General features: G+C 38.0%; 1 protein-coding gene across 24 annotated transcripts in view; it reads right to left on the bottom strand.

Moving 5' to 3' along the window:
• Positions 1-19,165, bottom strand: part of OXR1 (oxidation resistance 1) — a 295,555-nt gene that overhangs the window by 47,379 nt on the left and 229,011 nt on the right. For 13 of the 24 annotated variants that reach the window (XM_074577654.1, XM_074577651.1, XM_074577647.1 and 10 more), the window contains 4 exons: positions 18,033-18,140; positions 16,672-16,791; positions 11,398-11,550; positions 2,213-2,397 (listed from right to left, as the gene is read on the bottom strand). In XM_074577654.1, the coding sequence (XP_074433755.1) occupies positions 2,213-2,397; positions 11,398-11,550; positions 16,672-16,791; positions 18,033-18,140 (566 nt within the window). The remainder of the gene's footprint in view (positions 1-2,212; positions 2,398-11,397; positions 11,551-16,671; positions 16,792-18,032; positions 18,141-19,165) is intronic. The other 11 variants (XM_074577663.1, XM_074577667.1, XM_074577662.1 and 8 more) reach the window with 1 other exon arrangement.

Below are 19,165 nucleotides of genomic sequence, written 5' to 3'. Positions count from 1 at the left end.
TGTAGCAAACCATCATTTGTAATCCACAAAGCATGTGGATTAGAGCTTAAGATTTATCACCTATCGGACTAGGCCGTTTCCTTAATTTTTCACGATTATGCCAGTAATAGGTACTTTTTGACAGCACAACCTAAGGTTCATGAAATCCATACAAAAAAAAAATCTGTTGGCTTTCAGACACATTTTTTTTCCAGTTTCAGCATAGATTGTGGCTTACATATAGAAATTATAAACATGACATGTTTTAAGAACCAATGAATCCATCAGCTTTGATATAATGGCAAACCGATCACAATAATCTTATTTTCAGTACTCAGATTTTTTTTCCAAGTTTAAACAGATTTGACAGTTGACAAAATTGGGAGAGGAAGAAGTTTAATAATAACAGTGGAATAGGAAAAAAAAGAAATAGTGGGAAAACATGATTTAAGTTTCAAATATCTCAAGACACACAAGTCTTGTCAGATCTAGCTCTAGCTGCTGGGAGTTCTGGTTACAGACTTAAGAAATTTGAATTTTATTTTCCACAAAATTTACAAACATACCTCAAATTTTGATGAGGTCAAGGCACAAAAGTGCTGGGACCAAAGCAACAGCTAAAAGTGAGTGTTCCATGTAACAGTTTGTAAAGCTGACAAAAAAGATACATCAAATTGGACATAGAGGGCTCTGAACGCACAGCGTGACCTTTTACTATCACATGTTTAATATCTTCCATATGCATTTATATTGTGAACAAAACAGAAAATACATGTGCTACAAGAGCACAAAAATCAACAGGGCATGGAAGGTAAATTTGTAGGTCAACACTGAGTCATTAAGAAACGAGACATGCTAGGAAAGAGACTTGTTTTGCAACTGCAATATTATGATTCAAACAGGTAGATTAAAAAGAGTCATCTAATTTTCATAAGCTCGTTACTTGCACCTGTACATCAACTGAAGTAGGAACTATGAGCAACTATTAAAAATTCAATCTGGAAAATAAACTTCCAGAAAGCAAGCATGCTGAAGTCATCATCATTCTACATCAAAAGCCCCCCAAATACTACTACAGTAATACGTACATTAGTCGCTCTTTTAAGAGACACATGACTTACGGAAGCAAAACAGGACCATGTCTACTAGCAGGTCTCTGCTGAAACTGAGCTTAAAAATGGTAAAAGACAGCTATTTCTTCTGGATATGCAGATATTTAAGATTATCAAGAAAGATGTGCTTAGCGTATTACCTGTAAGAACTGTAAAAGGGCATTTTTCAGAGTTATTGAGTATCTTTACACCTTACTTAAAATGGTTGCATTTTTTAAGAGTTACACATCAGGCAAACAGGTTTACTCTCTCACACATACAGAGAACTCTGCCTTGGTTGCACTTTAACCTAACTAAAACTGCAGTCAGATGGTCAAGGTAGTCTGCAAATGTTTGTGCTTGATGGGCTCTGACAGGTAAAGGTGGCATGATTTATTTATTTTTTATATAGCCTTTTTGGCTTTAATGTTAGAATTTATCCTATTTCTGAGGACAGTATAAAAATTAGGCAATAGACAGAATCAAATGAAGATTTTTCATAATGCTGTTTAAAATCAGTTTTAAATGCCTACCACGCTAAACACCAGGGATTAAAGCTCATGGATCCAAATTCACTCTATTCACCCCAAACAAGGCTACACCCAAAGGCAAATATGTAGTTCCTCCCCTAGTTCAAAAAGGGAAAAAAAAATACACTCCTGATGCCATAAAAATGTACACAAATCTTAGAAAATTAGTCTTACAACAATTTATCATAGCAACAAGAGTTTGAGAAGCAAGTGGAAAATGGTAAATAATAAAGATTTGCACCTAAAAGTCACACTTTTCTATTCTATACATCAGATTTTAAATTACTGAAGAATCAAACACATCTGTTACTGTTTTCATGGGGGAAGGCACAGAGGAAGTGGTGTGGTACCTTTTTCTGTACACTGACTTTTAAAAGAGACTACTGGAGGAAATTAGAATCCATCTATATAGTAGAGGATTTACTCTATGTAGTATATAGAATGTGAGAACTTAAGGCAAAGCAAGTTTTCAAGGGTTTTTCCAAGCTTATCTTTGATGGTTGTCTTAAAAAGGAACACAGAAGAAAGTGTGGTTTTGCTAGTTCCGTATGGTCAGCAATATGGCTACAGTTCATATTTACTTAAAGCTTTATAAGTATTATTCTATCTTACATGGTTAATGACTCCTTAATTTTGTTGTCCACAATTTCCTTATACAGAGCAGCTGACATCACTTCTTCCATTGGACACATGATGCCATACTCTTCACAGCCGTTCTCTTGGACCAGAGGATCCATTTTATGAGGATCAAACATTATATTATTTGGCGTCACTAGCAGCACACCATTGACCGTACCCTAAAATGAGAGGGAAAAGAAGCAGTAAATTTTCTCCTTTGTATTTCAGCTTACTCTCCTTTTTTTTTTTTCTGTTGGAAAAAGGCGTTTTCTAATCTGGTTTTGACGTATCTTTATACGTAAGCAACTTTATATAGTTTCTTCTGTTTTGCAGTTATCTGGAAACACAACTGTTTTCTGTGGAAGCAAATTAACACCACCTACTTTCCCTCACAACTCAGTTCCCTCAGTTCCTCACAACTACTTAATCACTAGGTTGAGTAGTTGGAGAGAAAAAAAATAAAATAAAAAGATAAACCCTCGAATCCCTAGAGGATATGCTAGGCAGCTCCTCTGAGGTAAGGATACATCCTTTCCAGGTAACTGTGGGGCTTATTGCTAGTTTTGCAAGAAACTTCAAGCACTGTCTGAAACCTGACTCTTAAGTCTTCTCACTTTCTACTATTTAAAGAACAAAACGAGAAAGATCTTAACAAACTGTCATTTATCTTCATTTTCCTTACAAAAAAGAAACAGCAGCATCTGATACAAGTCATTCTAACTTAATGGACCTGTTGACTTATTGGACAAATACATTTATAGAATGAAACTAGATTAAAAATATTAAAGATTCTTAAAGATGCAGCTTTGAATGGATTTAATCACAATGATACTGCTGCAGTACATAAACACAAATAGATTTTAAACTTCTGGTATGAAAAAATTTGAAGAGAGTTGATATTCATACAATGAGCTGTAGGGTACAGTGCAGGTACCAAGTTAGCTTACACTACACTGAACTCCCCCCCCCCCCCCCCCCCCCCCCCTTAAGCACTAGAAACAAATGCAAACACCAACACCAGCTGCCCACTAACAAAACTCATTAAACTGTTAGAATGGTAGAGTTTGAGCTACAACTATGAACTGGAGGAAATCTAGCTTTAAGCAGGATGATAGTGACCCTTCAGTAACAGATCTTGAATCCTAAGAACTTCAAAAATTTGGAAAGACATTCAAAACTTCTGAGCAAGAATCACAAAAGAGTTACTTTGTGTGTTGCTGAAGCTTATCAGGAATTGAATAAATATCCAACTCACTGATAAAATGTTCACAGTGATTACAAGCATTGTGTATTGGGGAGGACTGTTTGAGTTTTAAGACATATCAGCACAGCTGAAATAAAACTACAACCCTTCCCAATTCCCGAAATTTGTTCCCGGCACTGTGATGGTTAATGACCTTCACAGCAGAAAAACAAGAATGCCATATGGCAAGCAAAAAACTGCACGTTATAAAAAACAAACCAAAAATACTATTAAAGTCTACAGCAATGACCAATGGTATCACTACTACGGAAAAATTAAAACAATCTCAAAAGCAGCTCAAGCATCTGTACTTAAGGCCTTTAGTCATCCCGTGCCCAGTCAGTTTTATACGTGCCTTTTAGCGTACAAAGCATATGCTAAAGACTTTAAAGTCAGCGGAACATATTCACATAATTCCAAGGTGTTTAAGACACTGAAACAAAACCATCACTGACATTTGAAGTTCAACAAGGCCAAGTGCAAGATCCTGCACCTCAGTCGGGGAATCCCAAGCACAAATACAGGCTGGGCAGAGAACGGACTGAGAGCAGCCCTGAGGAGAAGGACTTGGGGGTGCTGGTTGATGAGAAGCTCAGCATGAGCCAGCAATGTGCACTCACAGCCCAGAAATCCAACCACATCCTGGGCTGCATCAAAAGAAGTGTGGCCAGCAGCTCGAGGGAGGCGATTCTGCCCCTCTACTCCACTCTCATGAGACCCCACCCAGAGTACTGTGTCCAGCTCTGGGGCCCCCAACATAAGGAGGAGACAGACCTCTTGGAGCAGATCCAGAGGAGGGCCACGAAGATGATCACAGGGCTGGAGCACCTCTCCTATGAAGACAGGCTGAGGGAGTTGGGGTTGTTCAGCCTGGAGAAGAGAAGGCTCTGGGGAGACCTTATAGCAGCCTTCAGTACCTAAAGGGGGCCTACAGGAAGGATGGGGAGGGACTCTTGATCAGGGAGTGTAGCGATAGGGGGTGTAACTGTTTTAAACTGAAAGAGGGGAAATTTAGGTTAGATATTAGGAAGAAATTCTTTACTGTGAGGGTGGTGAGACACTGGACCAGGTTGCCCAGAGAAGTTGTGGATTCCCCATCCCTGGAACTAGATGATCTTTAAGGTCCCTTCCAAACCAAACCACGTTATAAGTGTATGATTTCTTTCCCTGTACTGCATTGTGGAAATCGACTTTCAAAGAACAAAAACAAACTCTAAGAGGATGACTGTCAGTGGAACTCTACATTTAGTTATATCCACTGTAGTCTAGAAAACAAATTTAACATGACTGCAGAAGTCAACAAGTCTACCCAGAAGAACAATTGCTTCTCTTTAAACAAATACTACTTATGTAAATTTAGTACCTAATGCAAAAAAAAAAAAGCACCATTTCTGAATTTGAGCTCTTTCATTAATGACCACACATGAAAGTGGAATTTTATTAATATTCTCCAGATCTGAACCTTAAAAGTCAAGGCCATAGACTTGATGGCAGTTGGACTAGATGATTCTTGTAGGTCCCTTCCAACTGAAATATTCTATTCTATTCTTTCACTGCCTCCATGTTGAATGTGGATCTTCAGAACACTCAGGATGGAGAGGAAAAAGAAAAAAAAAAAAGGTAAGGTTATATTACTGCTGTAGCCAAATGATTTAAATGTTCCAACATCAACTTCTAAAATTATGTATTACCCAGTAGAAGCAATCAGTAATCAAGTTCATTGGAGAACTCATTTCCAGACTAAGATGTTCTTCACTATTTTATGAACCTTCCTTGACCAATTAAGTACGCAGGAAGTGCTAAAGCTTTTGAGGCAATAAAAGCAGATGACATTTTCCTATCAAGGGGTGAGCTGTCACAACTGACATACCACCCATGTCAACAAGGTTCCTGGTTTTATTAAACAAACACAAAATCCAATGCTTTATCTGTGCTCTTGAAAGTAAGTTAAAAGGCTTTTTCAGATTGCAGTCCAGGTTAAAAATTGATTAAAGAATATTTTATTGCAAAGTAAGTTTAAAGTTTCGTAAGTCAATTTTACGTTGCTTATTTGAACATTAGAGAGTCACAATATTAGAATAATGTGTATGAAGAACTAGTCGCACATCTTCTCCTCATTTCAGTTATCTTGCTTCAGCCTCAATTTTCAGAAAATACCAACTTACACAGGCCAGGGTTGTCAATATCTTAAAGACATGTCATCATATCCAGGACAAGAGTCTGTTTCCAGGGCAAATCTGAACGTGTTTAAAGAAATTGCATAGTACCTTGCGGCTTTCAGACTCAGACACTGAGAAACAGTAAACATAATTTTTCTGCAGGCAAACGTTCAGACAAAGAAGTGTGCAAGACTACCGACTACATAAGGAAAACAAGTTTAAGAGACCTTCTGTGGTAAATAGAAGCTTCCTAGAACAGTCTGACAACAACCTGTCTAATGGCAGAAAACCCGTAAACCTGTACACCAGGCAGTTCTCCATGACACACATGGAAGATTTTAAAGCCCACCTCTGCAGCCTCAAAGACACAACTAGAAACCTAGAAGCTGCTTATCTTTGTCTTAGAAGAAACCCTCAACACCAATACGTAAATACTCAGCATAAAAATTAAACTGCAAGTGTAATGCCATTTAAAATTCATTACACTGATAGAGAAATAGAGAATTAAACCTTTGGAACTATCAGGGTTTTATGTGTACTTGACTAAGAAGCTGATCAAACACTTGCAATGACTATAAGCAGTTGAAAGGTTATACAGGTATCTTGAAAACACTGGCTTTATAGCTCCTCAACAAGAGACGACCTATTTCATTGGTACCTATTTAAAAGGTGACAGGAGGCAGACCAACGCAACATTTCTGGCTCACAAGTTATTTGATAAGGTTGACAGTTACTACATGAACACGTCAGAATACTTCTTTAGAGAACCGCTGCCCCAAATTTACAGGCTAGAAATTAGATTCCTAATAATACACTAATCATTAATATTTCTGTAATTTTTTTATTATTATTAACCAAGGATCACTGAACGTTAACTTAAGTAGCTAGGTAAAGCTGAGGTAACAGTCAGATAAAGAAACATTTTTTTCAGTCACAAGTTTTAACCATTTTTTTTTTCAGACACGTCAGCGTTTCTGCCACTTTCTCTAACAATTTCCGTGACTCTTTTATAAAACAACTAGCTTCTCTTTACCACTTTCTAACTTGTTTGCATGAGAAATGCCTCCTTAAAAACCTGTGGAATATTACTCAACAGATGGAATTTCTAGCACAGACAGAAAACAAGTGCTATTGATTCTGTGAGTGAAAAAAGAAGGTAACATCAGAACAAAATGTGTAAGTGGGAGCATACATGCGTCCAGCCAACTACTGGTCAAGAATTGCTCGTTACATTACACTGAAGCAGCTCCAGGCTTTGAGAGTTAACACCACAGTTTTCAGTAAGCAGAGATAAATATTACACATTCTCTTTAAAGGAGAGTATATGAAACTTCATTCCCTTGTTGGTTTGCTCTTATAGGTCAGACAGACTTCTATGTTAGCATTCCTACAATACATATACTTCAGAACTATTGTCTCAGAGTTGTGAGAAGTTCCAAAGATCCCTCTCTGGCCTGGATGAGCTGCTGAAGATGTTTTCAGTGTGAACATACTCTTCAGAGTAAAGAACAGCATGGGGTTTACTAAGTAAAGCCCTTCCTATGCCCCCACCTACCCATACCAACACAGGGAGATGAGCCCAGCTTCTCCTTTATGGTCATGTTCTGTCATGCTGTGTCTTCAGCACAGATGCTTTGGATGGTAATCAAGTATTTTTTTTAACACTGTAGAAACAGCTCTTTGACTTTATTTTATACAAATTCAATTTTCAAAATGCTTTCAAAAAATAATTTCACCAGTGATGTGGCTAGAGAGAGACAGATCAGCAAAGCAGAGCACAAGCATAAGCAAAAAGATTGGGCAATGGCATGCATACTTAAAAATCCTACATGACTCCCATATACTGCCATCGTTTGCTCTAACCTCCTAATTTTGAGAAAAAAAAAAAAAGAAAAAAGAAAGAAAAAAACCAAACCAAAACCAAAAAGCTAAGTTGCTGATAGAGGACCACTGGAAACAATTTTTTAGGACATCCTCCACCAAATAACCAGTGACTGGTTTCTCTTGGAACATGCTTCTAACCAGTTGTTAAGGGAAAAAAAAGTACCCAAAATTCTGTCAATGAAACTGAAGTAAAAATTAGACTCTGCATATAGCTACTAAGTAATTCAACATGACACTGTTACAGAAAGTTATGGATGAACAAAACTCTCCAAAATAACACTTCTAGAAGTCAAGTTTCCTGTATGTAAAATGGATTCTAAAGACATGAAGTGAATTTCTATTCATGTAAAGTTCAGATTTAACAGCCTCAAGGAGAAATGCTGAGCTATTTTATTACTGAAAACCACGTGGACATACTAGGTTACTAAAAACAGATCTCTTCAGTCTTAAAACTGGTCCAGAAATATTAATCCACGTAAGGAAAAACATGCAGATTAAACTGCACCTGTATGCAAATATTCAATTCTGAATCAGTTTTAACTTCTTCTCATTAGAGTTCCTTAAACCTCAGGAAATGGGAGCTCTAAATCCTATACAATATCTGAGATAGAAATTTGAACAATCATTATAAAGGGAGGATTAGAGCCAAACTTTGACATTGGTGAGCCCAAACATTAAGATTAGACGGTTCAATAATACACTTTAAAAAGGTTTGAGAGGACTTCTGACAAGCAGGTTTCAAACAGAAGTTACCTCTGAATAATTCCATTATGTTCTTGAACACACAAGGTAGAACAAAATCTGCAATTCACAATTTATAAAGCTTTTACCATAAAGATGTTAGTTTTATTCTTTGTTTCTTGTAGAAGTTTTGAACCTCGTCAGTGTCCTCCACTTCACGAACAATGTATTTGTGCTCTTTGTGCCCATATTTCCAGGTTGGTGTTTCTTCTTTTTAAGCCTTAGTATTAGTAAGTTTTCTTTACCTACTACTTTTCAAAACAAGGCAAGTAAACTAGCAAGCATAAGAAAGAACAAAGAATTTCAAAGCTCCTCTATTCATTTAATTTTCAATCAAGCAGACTGGTTAAGATACCTTTTTCTGCCTCCAACGAACAGTGCAAAGAATAAAAAAAAAAAACAGAGCAGCACACTCTTCTACAGAAGAGCCAAACAGTGCAGCTGCAAGGAAGTGCATGCCTACACACGCAATAAACAGTGAGCTAAAATGTGACTCTAAAGCACACTGGTTACACCGATTTATAGTGTGACCAGGATGGGCATATTCACACCAGCCTGCTCCTAACCATGCCCGACACCCTGCCTCTAACAGTACCCAAAACCAGGTAACAGAGAGCAAATATTGTAACAGATAAAACGTTTCCAGGTTCCAGACACTGACTGCATCTCCGAGAACTCCTGTGTGCTTGTCCAGGAAGTCACAGGTGTGACTAAAACCAAATCCAAACACATACAGAATAAGCAGTCTTGAAAAGTGAGAAATGAGACTGTTTTACCTTTATGCAAGCTCTTTCGCACAGGTGAAATTAAACACATTGAAAAATAGGCTTTCACCAGATTTTAGTTTACAAGCACCAGTCACGGTGATGACTGAGACTTCACATCTGAAGCCCCATAAAACAGTTACCTATGAGCTTCAAAATCACTTGCAGAGTGGGAAGCAGAAGATGAATCTTTTAAGCTTTCTCCAGAAAACCTTGGAAGATTCATCATCCTGCATCTTCAGAAAGTGTATCAAGGAAAGGATAAGATGACATGCCTGAGGACATTCCTATCACACGTGACACAAAGGCTAAATTACATGCTAAACTTATGCTATCTGGCACTCAAATCTGAGCAAGTCAGCATTCATTTCTCTCCCCACCCACTTCCCCAAGCATGGGCTGATACCGCGGTGGATTATACAACTCTCTTAAGAAACAGAATTACCCTTGAAGCTCTTAGAAAATAGGCTGTAAAAACGCAAGTCAAAGACAGATGCTGTGAACACTCCCCATAATATTCTGATGAGGAATTACAGCACGTAAATAATATACTGTAAATTTTAACACTAGACTATAATTTTCCAGTACAGCCAATTTCTAACAGAGGCTCGCAGTCCTCAATTCCTCTGCAACAGAGCACCTAAAACCAAGAAGTCATGACTTGTCTAGGATCAGCCAAAAAAAAAAAAAGTTACCCAGGGACAGAATGCAAGGAGTGAAGCAAATTAACTGTAAAGTAGAGCAAAGTAACAAAGCTTTTCCAGTTCTTGCCTCACCAACTTCTAACATCTAGCTTTTGCCATGTACTGTCAAAAGGTTTCAAGTCTAGGCATACATAGATCTGCAATCATTTCCATCAGGAAAGAAAAAAAATAAGTGCAGTTTTAAAAGATTCTGATTAATCTGTTTATCATTAGTGTAACTTCTCTGCAAATCTATTGCTGGACAACACAGAATCAGCAGTATTTGTATATACATATCCAAACTTCAGGTGAAGGATGAAGTCCTAGAAGTACTTTGAGTTTCTTTGCATGGATTCAGCTTGAGTGAAGGAATGATTTTTCATGATTAAAGCATCCAGTCATTTTTCTGTGGGGTGGTAGAGCAACACATTGTTTTTTCCTAAAGCGTTCTGAGGTAAAGTGTTTTGATATCATCTCAGTCTCTAAAAATCTGTGCAAGACTTGTGCACCTATGAGCTGAATAGAAGTTAATTAGGTGCCACTAACTTGGAAGGCATTTGTGTGATGACACTACTGAGAGAACTGTAACTACTGCTTCAAAGGAAAAAAAAAAATATCTAGATTTCTACCATACTATATCCATTACAGAAGTGTTTGTTTACAGAATCAGTGGTTAGTTCTGCTCATACTGTTCTGCTTGAGGAAAATGGAAGAGAAGCTACCCAACTATATGTTTCCTCAGTTTAAGGCATGTTCTTCTCCACTGTAAGTAAAGAGAACTGCTTATGAGAGATTATAACATAAGGAACTGACCTCATGCCCTCAACACAAGAGAATCGCTCAACAGTATGAGTACAGAGAAGATTGTCACAGGTTAATTGTGCCGAGTCCTGCACTTGAGTCACAACAACCCCATGCAGCGCGACAGGCCTGGGCAATAGCGCTGGAGAGCTGCCTGCCAGAAAAGGACCGAGGAGCATTGGTCGACTGCTGGCTGAATATGAGCCAGCAGTGTGCCCAGGTAGCCAAGAAGGCCAACAGCATCCTGGCCTGTATTACAGATAGTGTGCGGCAGGACTAGGGAAGCGATCATCCCCCTGTACATCCCCCCCCCCACTGGTGAGGCTGCCCCTCGAATACTGTGTCTCATTTTGGGCGCCTCACTGCAAGACAGACACTGAGGTGCTGGAGCATGTCCAAAGGACAATGAAGCTGGTGAGGGGTCTGGAGCACAAGTCTATGAGGAGCAGCTTGAGGGAGCTGGGGTTGTTCAGCCTGAAGAAAAGGAGGCTGAGGGGAGACCTTATCACTCTCTACAACTACCTGAAAGGAGGGTGTGGAGAGGCGAGGGTTGGTCTCTCCTCCCAAGTAACAAAGGACAGCACAAGAGGAAATGGCCTCAAATTGTGCCAGGGGAGGTTTAGATCGGATATTAGGAAAAATTTCTTCACTGAAAGGGTTATCAAGCATTGGAACAGGATGCCCAGGGAAGCGGTCAAGTCACCATCCCTGGAGGTATTTAAAAGATGTGTAGATGCAGTGCTGAGGGACATCGTTTAATGGAACACTTGGAAGTGTTACGTTAACAGCTGGATTTGATGATCTTAAAGTTCTTTTCCAACCAAAATGATTCTATTCTATGATTCTAACGTACTTAATTTTTTACGTCCCATATAGCAACAGTAAAACCTGAACATTTAAGTACCTTGCCATTAGTGATGTACTTGCAATTAATTTTTAGAAATTTCTCTGTAAATGCTTCCTCCTCTTCGGAGGTGGATGATACCACTCTTGTAGGACGAACACATGCATGCGCTGGTGAAGCAGCTGACTCTTTCCGTTGGACTCCATCTGGATCCTAAAAGGGAATAAAAAATACCAAAAAAAAAAATCACAAACTTAACAACCTGCCTTTTTCAATATTAAGAAATTTTTCCGTTGTGTAATTTTTGTTCTTTTTCTTTGACATCAAGGCAAATATAAAAACAGTGTTCCAAATCCACTGCAGTTTACAGGACTGCTTTGATCTGACACTGCATATAACTAACGAAGCACAGCTTAACCAGCCCATGATAAGAAACTCCAAGTAGACAAAGATACTCAAAATCAACCTGGGAATAAACAACAAAATAATGATCAGAACTCACGTAAGGAAACCATCCAATACACTGTCACATGCAAAATTTGAGCAGAAGTAAGCAGAAAGGATCATTTTCCAATTTCAACAGAAGTCCTATTACATGTATTCTGTTATACATCCATAACGTTATACGCTACTTTATGTTGGAAGGTCAGCTAGTCCAAACCTGTGTTCAAAGCAGGCCTCAGTCAACATTAGATGAGGTTGCTTATGGCCTTTCCAGCTGAGTTTAAATCTTCAAGGCTGGAGACTCCACAGCCTCTCCAAGAAACCTGCTCCAGTATTTTACTACCCTCTTGTTGTGAAAAATATTTTCCTGTTGTTTAACCAGCTGTTGCTGACCATCATTTTACTATGAACCTCTGAAGACCTTGACTCTTCTCCTCCCTCTAACCTGTCTACTAAGTAATACAACACAGAAATCGGGTTGTCCATTAGTATTTTCTTCTTCAGACTAAAAAACACCCCAGCTCTCAGCAAATCCTTGTGCTTCATATGTTTCCATTCCCTAATCATCGTAATGGCTCTCCACTGGAGTCTCTGCAGCATGTCAATCTTTGTCTCATACTGGAGGTTACAGTGGACACAACGCTGCAAATGCAGCTTCACAAGCCCCGTAGACAGGGGAATAACCATTTTCCCTAATCTGTTGGTATTCTTCTGCTATCTGCCACCTGGCATGTGATTAGCCTTCACCATCACAAGTGGACAATTGTTCAGTATCTCCACCAGCCTCAACCTCTCCTTGGCCTTTAGTCTTTTTCTGCAGAGCTGCTATGTAGCCAGCCAGCCCTCACCCTGTACTGCCACATGGGGCTCTTTCTGTCCCACAAAGATCTTAGCTGTTGTTGAACTTCATCAGGTTTCTGTTACTTCATCTCTCCAGACTCTTGATCTCCCTTTGATGAGTAGCCCTTGTCCTTCCCTTCAAGTGTATTGACACAATTTCCTTCATTTTTCCTGCCCCACTGCCCCAAGCTTGCTAACAGTGCATTGTCTGTCCCACCATTCACATCACTGATGGGCAGATTATAAACAATATTTGCCCCAATAAGAACACTCAAGGACCTGTAACTGCTTACCATCAAAGAAAACAAACAACAAAAAATAACTAACCACACACACAAATGATGAATCACTTTGAACCCAAAGATCCTGCCAATTTTTTAAGCCCATCTTGTAGTCCACCCAATCAGTTCACATTTCTCCAGTATTGTAATAAGGCTGCTTTGGGACAGTGTCAAGGGCCTGGCTCTAGTCAAAGTAAGTAATGTGCATCGCTCTTCCCACATCTGCTGAGCCACCACAGAAGCACAGAAGACCAAAGCAATCACTTTGGTCAGGCACGATATACCCTTTGTAAATTCACTCTGGCTGTTCCCAACCATCTTTGTCTTTCACATGCCTGGATATGACTTCCAGAAGATTTCCTTTATGACCTTCCTGGGCAGTTAATAGGAAGAGTTACCTATCTTGCTGTCTAACAGTATATCCAACAAAGTAGTGAACACGGACCCTACCAAGGACAGGACAGACAGTGAAAAAAACTGTTTACAAATAAAAGCTAAACGTATAGAAGACACAGTGCACCAAAGTCTGTTTTATAGTCATGGCAATCTTGTTCTGGAGCTTAACCAACATTTAAAGACTTCCATTTCACACATAATTGCTATTTATAGTTACTAATAAAATATTACTATTTGTAAGAACTACGAACTTCTACGTTCCCTTTGGTTTTCTGCTTTTCTGTTCAGTTCTATTCACTAGGACAGATTGCAGCCAAATGCCTTTAAGCATATCCAGGAACATTATGCACAATTGTTTTCAGTTCGTCATCTCTCTGGCACTACTTTAGCCTTTGCCTGCATCTTTCAATTTTAGTTAGAAAGCAAACAAAAAACCCAAAACTACTTCTAGAACACTGAACTGAATTTTGCTGAAAAAGCTAATGAAGATATAATTAAAAAGTAAGCTTCCTTGAGACGAGTTTTCCTCCTATATACGCCTTTCTCCTAAAAATTATGTAGTCACCTTTGTGAGGCACACAGTTCAGCAAGTGGCTGCAAGAGTCCTCAGCTGATATCCAAGTCCACTGTGAATAAGCCAGCTATTTCTCATTCATATTGCCACGCGACATGGAAGCAGGAATAATACTGGTGTCAGACTTTCAAATTTAATGACAACACCCTTGTCACTACGTATTATTTTGAAGTGGATTTTAAATTTTTTAGGTAGTAAAGCTTATTGGATCCTGTCAAATACGTGCAAACTGCCAAATGAAGAAACCCTTCACAAAACCCAGCAGCATAAGAAAGGTTTAAAAATCTAAGCTGAGTTCTTACATACGCATTGACACTAACAAACTTATTGCAATACACACTGAAATCCTAGCTTAAGTGTAGGAACGTAAAAAAAAAAACAGGATTATACAGATCTTACATTAGCCACATGCTGGTTCGTATGTAGCCACATGGTTATGTTAAGCTACTCCAGTGTTTGATAAAACAGAAACAAAAGAACAGAGCATATCATAAGCTTCTATTTTGCCTCAACAGAGTTCAGATGCTGGTGAGTCATCTTATTCGATTTCTAGGAGGAACTCATCGATTTCAACCATCGTAGCACAAAGAGAAGACCCCTTTACATTATGCAGGCAGAACAACATACACCCTTTACCTTGAAACGTGCTTAGATTTAAACTGCAAATCCGGAGCCAAAATTGGAGGAGAGTCAAAGAAGACAGACATCAAGACAGTGCATTACAGAATGTGTGCTAGTATTTCTCTCCTTCATAAGGATAGCAATCCAAAAGAGCAAAGAGAAACAGAAAACAGGTGCTATCATGAAGAACAAACCCCTCCACAGCCTTAGCTGCTCAAATAGAAATTGAGTGCTTTTTGGGTTGCTGGAGAGACTGCCTAAAAAGCAAAACCACACACACAGACACAGAGTCCACACTGACAAGTGCAAGAGATTTCTGGTTTTTGCTTTCTTTCCACAAACTGTCTCTAGGAACATCCCTTCCCTCCTTACATGTACTTCCAAAGACCTCAGAAACAGAAGCTTCCATAAACACTTTATGATGTATTGTCACATGACTTGTTTGCTTGACTTTCCCTGAAGCATTTAAGAACTGCTTGTAGTGATCCATGACATATAATAAGATGCACAAAATAGTTCTGCAACAAAATAGTAAGCATCAGTTAAATGAAATTTAACACTCAAATTGTTTCTAACATTGAACTGCCTACACTAAACAAAACAATCTTTTAAAATACTTTAATCTACTTTGTCTCTTCTACACTTTCAAGTTTTTATCTCTGCTATGTGCATATAGTCAATAAAAAAGTTCCAAATAAATTACAGGTATGTTTACATTATTAAGCCTCCTTATCTACTATATGCAAAAAAGCATAAAAAAAAAATAATCCACAAAAGCAAGAATAAGGTATTTTGTATGACATGAGATCTAGTGCATTGTAGGAAGAGCTCTGATTTCTAGTAGTAAAAGTAACAATTTTCCCTTGAGTAACTTCTCACGACATATGGTATATGGGTAGGCCTATACTAGCATTTACAGTCATTCTGAGACTGATATACAAGAATGTATTCTTGCAAACTGGTCTATTTACTGTGCTACAACAGCTTCAGTTTGCTATAAAACGTAACAGAAATTATTCAGTACAAATGACAGGCATACTAGGTCAGTGTAAAGATGTAACAGCAAAACGAAATAGTATTTTTCAGCAGAAGGGTCATCACAGTCTTTGTAATGCAGCTTGGGAACCTATTCAGCAACAATGCAATACCTTTATATTTAAATTTCTCCAGACCCAGATCATGCAAGCAAATAAACATATAAATGCTTAAAGTCTCAAACCTTTGAGCACACAGAATCCTGAAGTAGACATTTGACAGCTTGACTGAGCACTATCAGGAAGTGCTATCAAGAAAGTTTGTTATTTGAGAGAAAATATAATATTAACTGGGAAAAGACCAGCAGTGACATATTAAGAAACATCTGAATGAGGTCATAATTGCTTAAATTGCAGAGAAGCTCAGGCTCCAATACTGTATCTTCCTGGTTGGTGTTCTCCACGTGAATTCTGTTGACAGCAAACCAGTGCTCCTGGAAAGACATGCTTTTACAAAGCTAGCTCCTAGCAAAAACAAAAAAAATATAAAAAAAAAAAAATCTACATCTGAGCTGAATTACAGAGCAGCTTTAATGGCTAAACGATTTTTGTATTTTAAAGTCTACAAAGGTAGAACTACTGAGTAGAAGTCAACAATGATCAACTCTGTGTTAGCCCTTCACTGAAATAGGCTTGGGTTTTTTGGTTTTTTGGGTTTTTTTTATGTGTGTGTTTTTTATTTTGTGGATGTTTTATTTTTCTTTAGTTTGTTTTGCAAAATGAAACCAGAGAACCCGCTCCTGCACCTCTCCAGGGAGCAGGGAGAGCCCTTACCTTTTAGCTTTTAGCATTCTTGCCAATGCATCATTGCTACAAAAACCATCAATAAGATTAGAGACAAATGTTTAACTAGTTCTGAAAGGTAACAAATACAGAAATGCAACAGGAACTAGTATTTAAGATTTCAGTGTGCAAGAATAGTATTTTGCTACAACTTGCCTTCAGCTTTCACACAAAAACCTGTCATTTACAAAGATTAAAAGCTTGTATTTACTTTTTAAAAGGTACTATTTTACTTTTCAGCTCCGGGTGTTGTAAAGTACTTTCTCCCCCAAATGAAAGAATAGTTTAAGAAGAAAGCATAGCATCTGTAACATTTATCTTGTAAGGGAAAATTAATTTCAAGGACATCAGGTATACCTACATTTACTGTAGCCTTGTCAAGCTCTGCTTCGGAAGATGTAGGTGAGAGGGGACTTATAGGACTTAGAGAGGGGGAGCTGTCCACACTAGAAATGTAGTCTGGGTCAGGAACATACAAAATCTATAAAGAAGATATAATGTAGTTAGAAGTTATGTTTGCAGGTTTACTTCAGATTTCCCATCAGTTCAGGTATATTTGCTATGCTTTCTCAAAATAAGCTATAGAAAAATCAATCCTGCTCCCACTAATTTTAACAAAAAATATGAGCTGAGGGAATAACCAATACCACACAAAGTACTTCTTCATTTTTGCTTTTGAAGTTTTTTAAATTCTATCTTCAGATAACACTGACTTTTAGTCATAATAATTGAGGAAAAAGTTCAGACAGAAAGCATAAGAAGTATACAGCATGCCAGAAACACTCACAATACAGTGTCCAAGGAAGACCTGCCCAATTATTTCTCTTGCTATTTATTACTCTACTATTTGAAGTAATTACTCTACTATTCAAATAGCAATTACTATTTGAAGTATTACTCTACTATTTGAGTAATCAAGAAACAGGCTGTGGAATGAGTTCACAGACATAGCTCTTAGCACTGAATGTACAAAAGAAAACAACAAAACCAACACCGGGGGTTATTCACCCCTTAAATATATTACTTTGGCCATGGTCGGCATTCAAGCTACCTAGATGAAGTTTTTGCAGTGATCAGAAATAAAAGTAAGATTTTTTTCGAACAGTGAGATAATCAAATGGTCAATGGTTACTACAGTAGCTAACCTATCACTTGTTTCCAGGCCTGGTTTTCAAAGAGGAGTGAAAAGTGAATGGAAAAAAAAGGGAAAGAAAAAGCTGTAAATAACAGTCACCTATAAGAACTGTAAGAAGTGAATGATAGTTCATATACTGCTGGTAAAGTTTTCAGAGTGGAATAGAACCATTATTCAATGTATTAAAATAGAATTGCAGGCAGTAATATGCAGTCAGGAATGTTGTCTGTAAGTTGTACCCTGAATTTGTTTTCTGAGCTAGTGTTAGTAAACAGCCTGCTATGCTTGCAAAGTAACAATTTAGCTTGTACCCAAGTGTTATTATACCATTAAGTGTATTTAGTTTGAAAAGTCCTCTGATCTTATTTAAGAGAGACAGGTAGCTTCATTACATGTTCCCTTTTTAGGTAGTTATTTAATAGGCACAAGGAATTCACAAGCTAGAGAAAACTGAAAAAATGAAGAGCTTTTACAAAGCCAATAGGAAAACCAGTAAGAGAAGTACTTTAACACTTTCTCTCGTAGAGATGAGAAATATAGGGAAAAAGGTCTTTGTTGGATAAATAACATATATAGTGTAATAGTACCTGTCCAGGAACGACTGCTCTGGAGAAAAGCTTATTTAATTGAACCAGTTCATTGGGTGTTGTATCAAATTTCAAGGCAATACTGTTTAAAGTATCTCTTGATTCCACCTGTATTAATTGGGGAAAAAAAAAAGAAAAAGAAAAAACAAACCTGTAAGCAGTTAGTTCAAATAGCGGCTTATAAATTTTATCACGTGTAGATTTACCAAGATTTTGATGAACTTTAAGTCTTCATATGTTATGATTGCAAGAAAAAAAAAAAAAAAAAAAACCACAAACCCAACCAAAACCCCAACATGTTAGCCTTTTGCAACCCCATACAAGGCCACCTGCCTTCCCACTATGTTTCCAGGTGGCCATAAGTGTCAGCCGCGCACTCTGAGCTGAGCTGTAGGCTCAGCTATTGCACCAGAATTTCTGGTCTCTACATTCACTGCTGGGTACCACTGGACCAATACACAATTGACTGGTTTCCCTTCATTCTCCCTCTTCAACTCCTTAGTTCTTCACTTACAGAAAAGCTGAAGCCATCTCTAAAAACACAAGCACACTCTCTTCCTACAGAAATAAGCTTCTATTAACCTGACTTCCAAGTAAAATCCATCATCGAGATAAAAAGCAAACATACTGAAGTAAAACAGGTCAACCAGTATGACAGCAGATGGAACATAAGCATTTTGAGTAGGTGATTCCTGAGTATGGAAAGGATTGTTTTCAAGCTCTTATTCTCACCCCTATCATCCAAAATGTATTCAATGTGAACCAACAGAAGAAAGCAAACAGAAAAAAGTTTTACTCAGAGAGCACTTCAGAATAAAGAATTTATAGCACACACTTAAGAATAGTGAAGATGATATGACAAAGGAGCATGCAACCAGAAGTTTACTGAATAACGGCACAGGGATTCATAAACACTATACCAGAAAAAATAAGTCCTATCAGTTAAGAGGAGATGAATCAATATAAGCAAAGCTACATTTCTGTTGCTAAATATGGAGCACAGTTAGAAAAATTCCACTGACTCCTGTCTTACATGTCTTCTCACTTGTCCCTCTTATTACATCCGCAGAAGATATACACCTTCCACTCTATATAAATACTATTAGACTATTCACGGGTTTAATTTTGCTTCT

The sequence above is a fragment of the Larus michahellis genome, chromosome 2 (genome assembly GCF_964199755.1).
Source record: "Larus michahellis chromosome 2, bLarMic1.1, whole genome shotgun sequence".
In the NCBI taxonomy this organism is placed as follows: domain Eukaryota; kingdom Metazoa; phylum Chordata; class Aves; order Charadriiformes; family Laridae; genus Larus; species Larus michahellis.
This window is presented reverse-complemented; position numbering and strand designations above follow the sequence as displayed.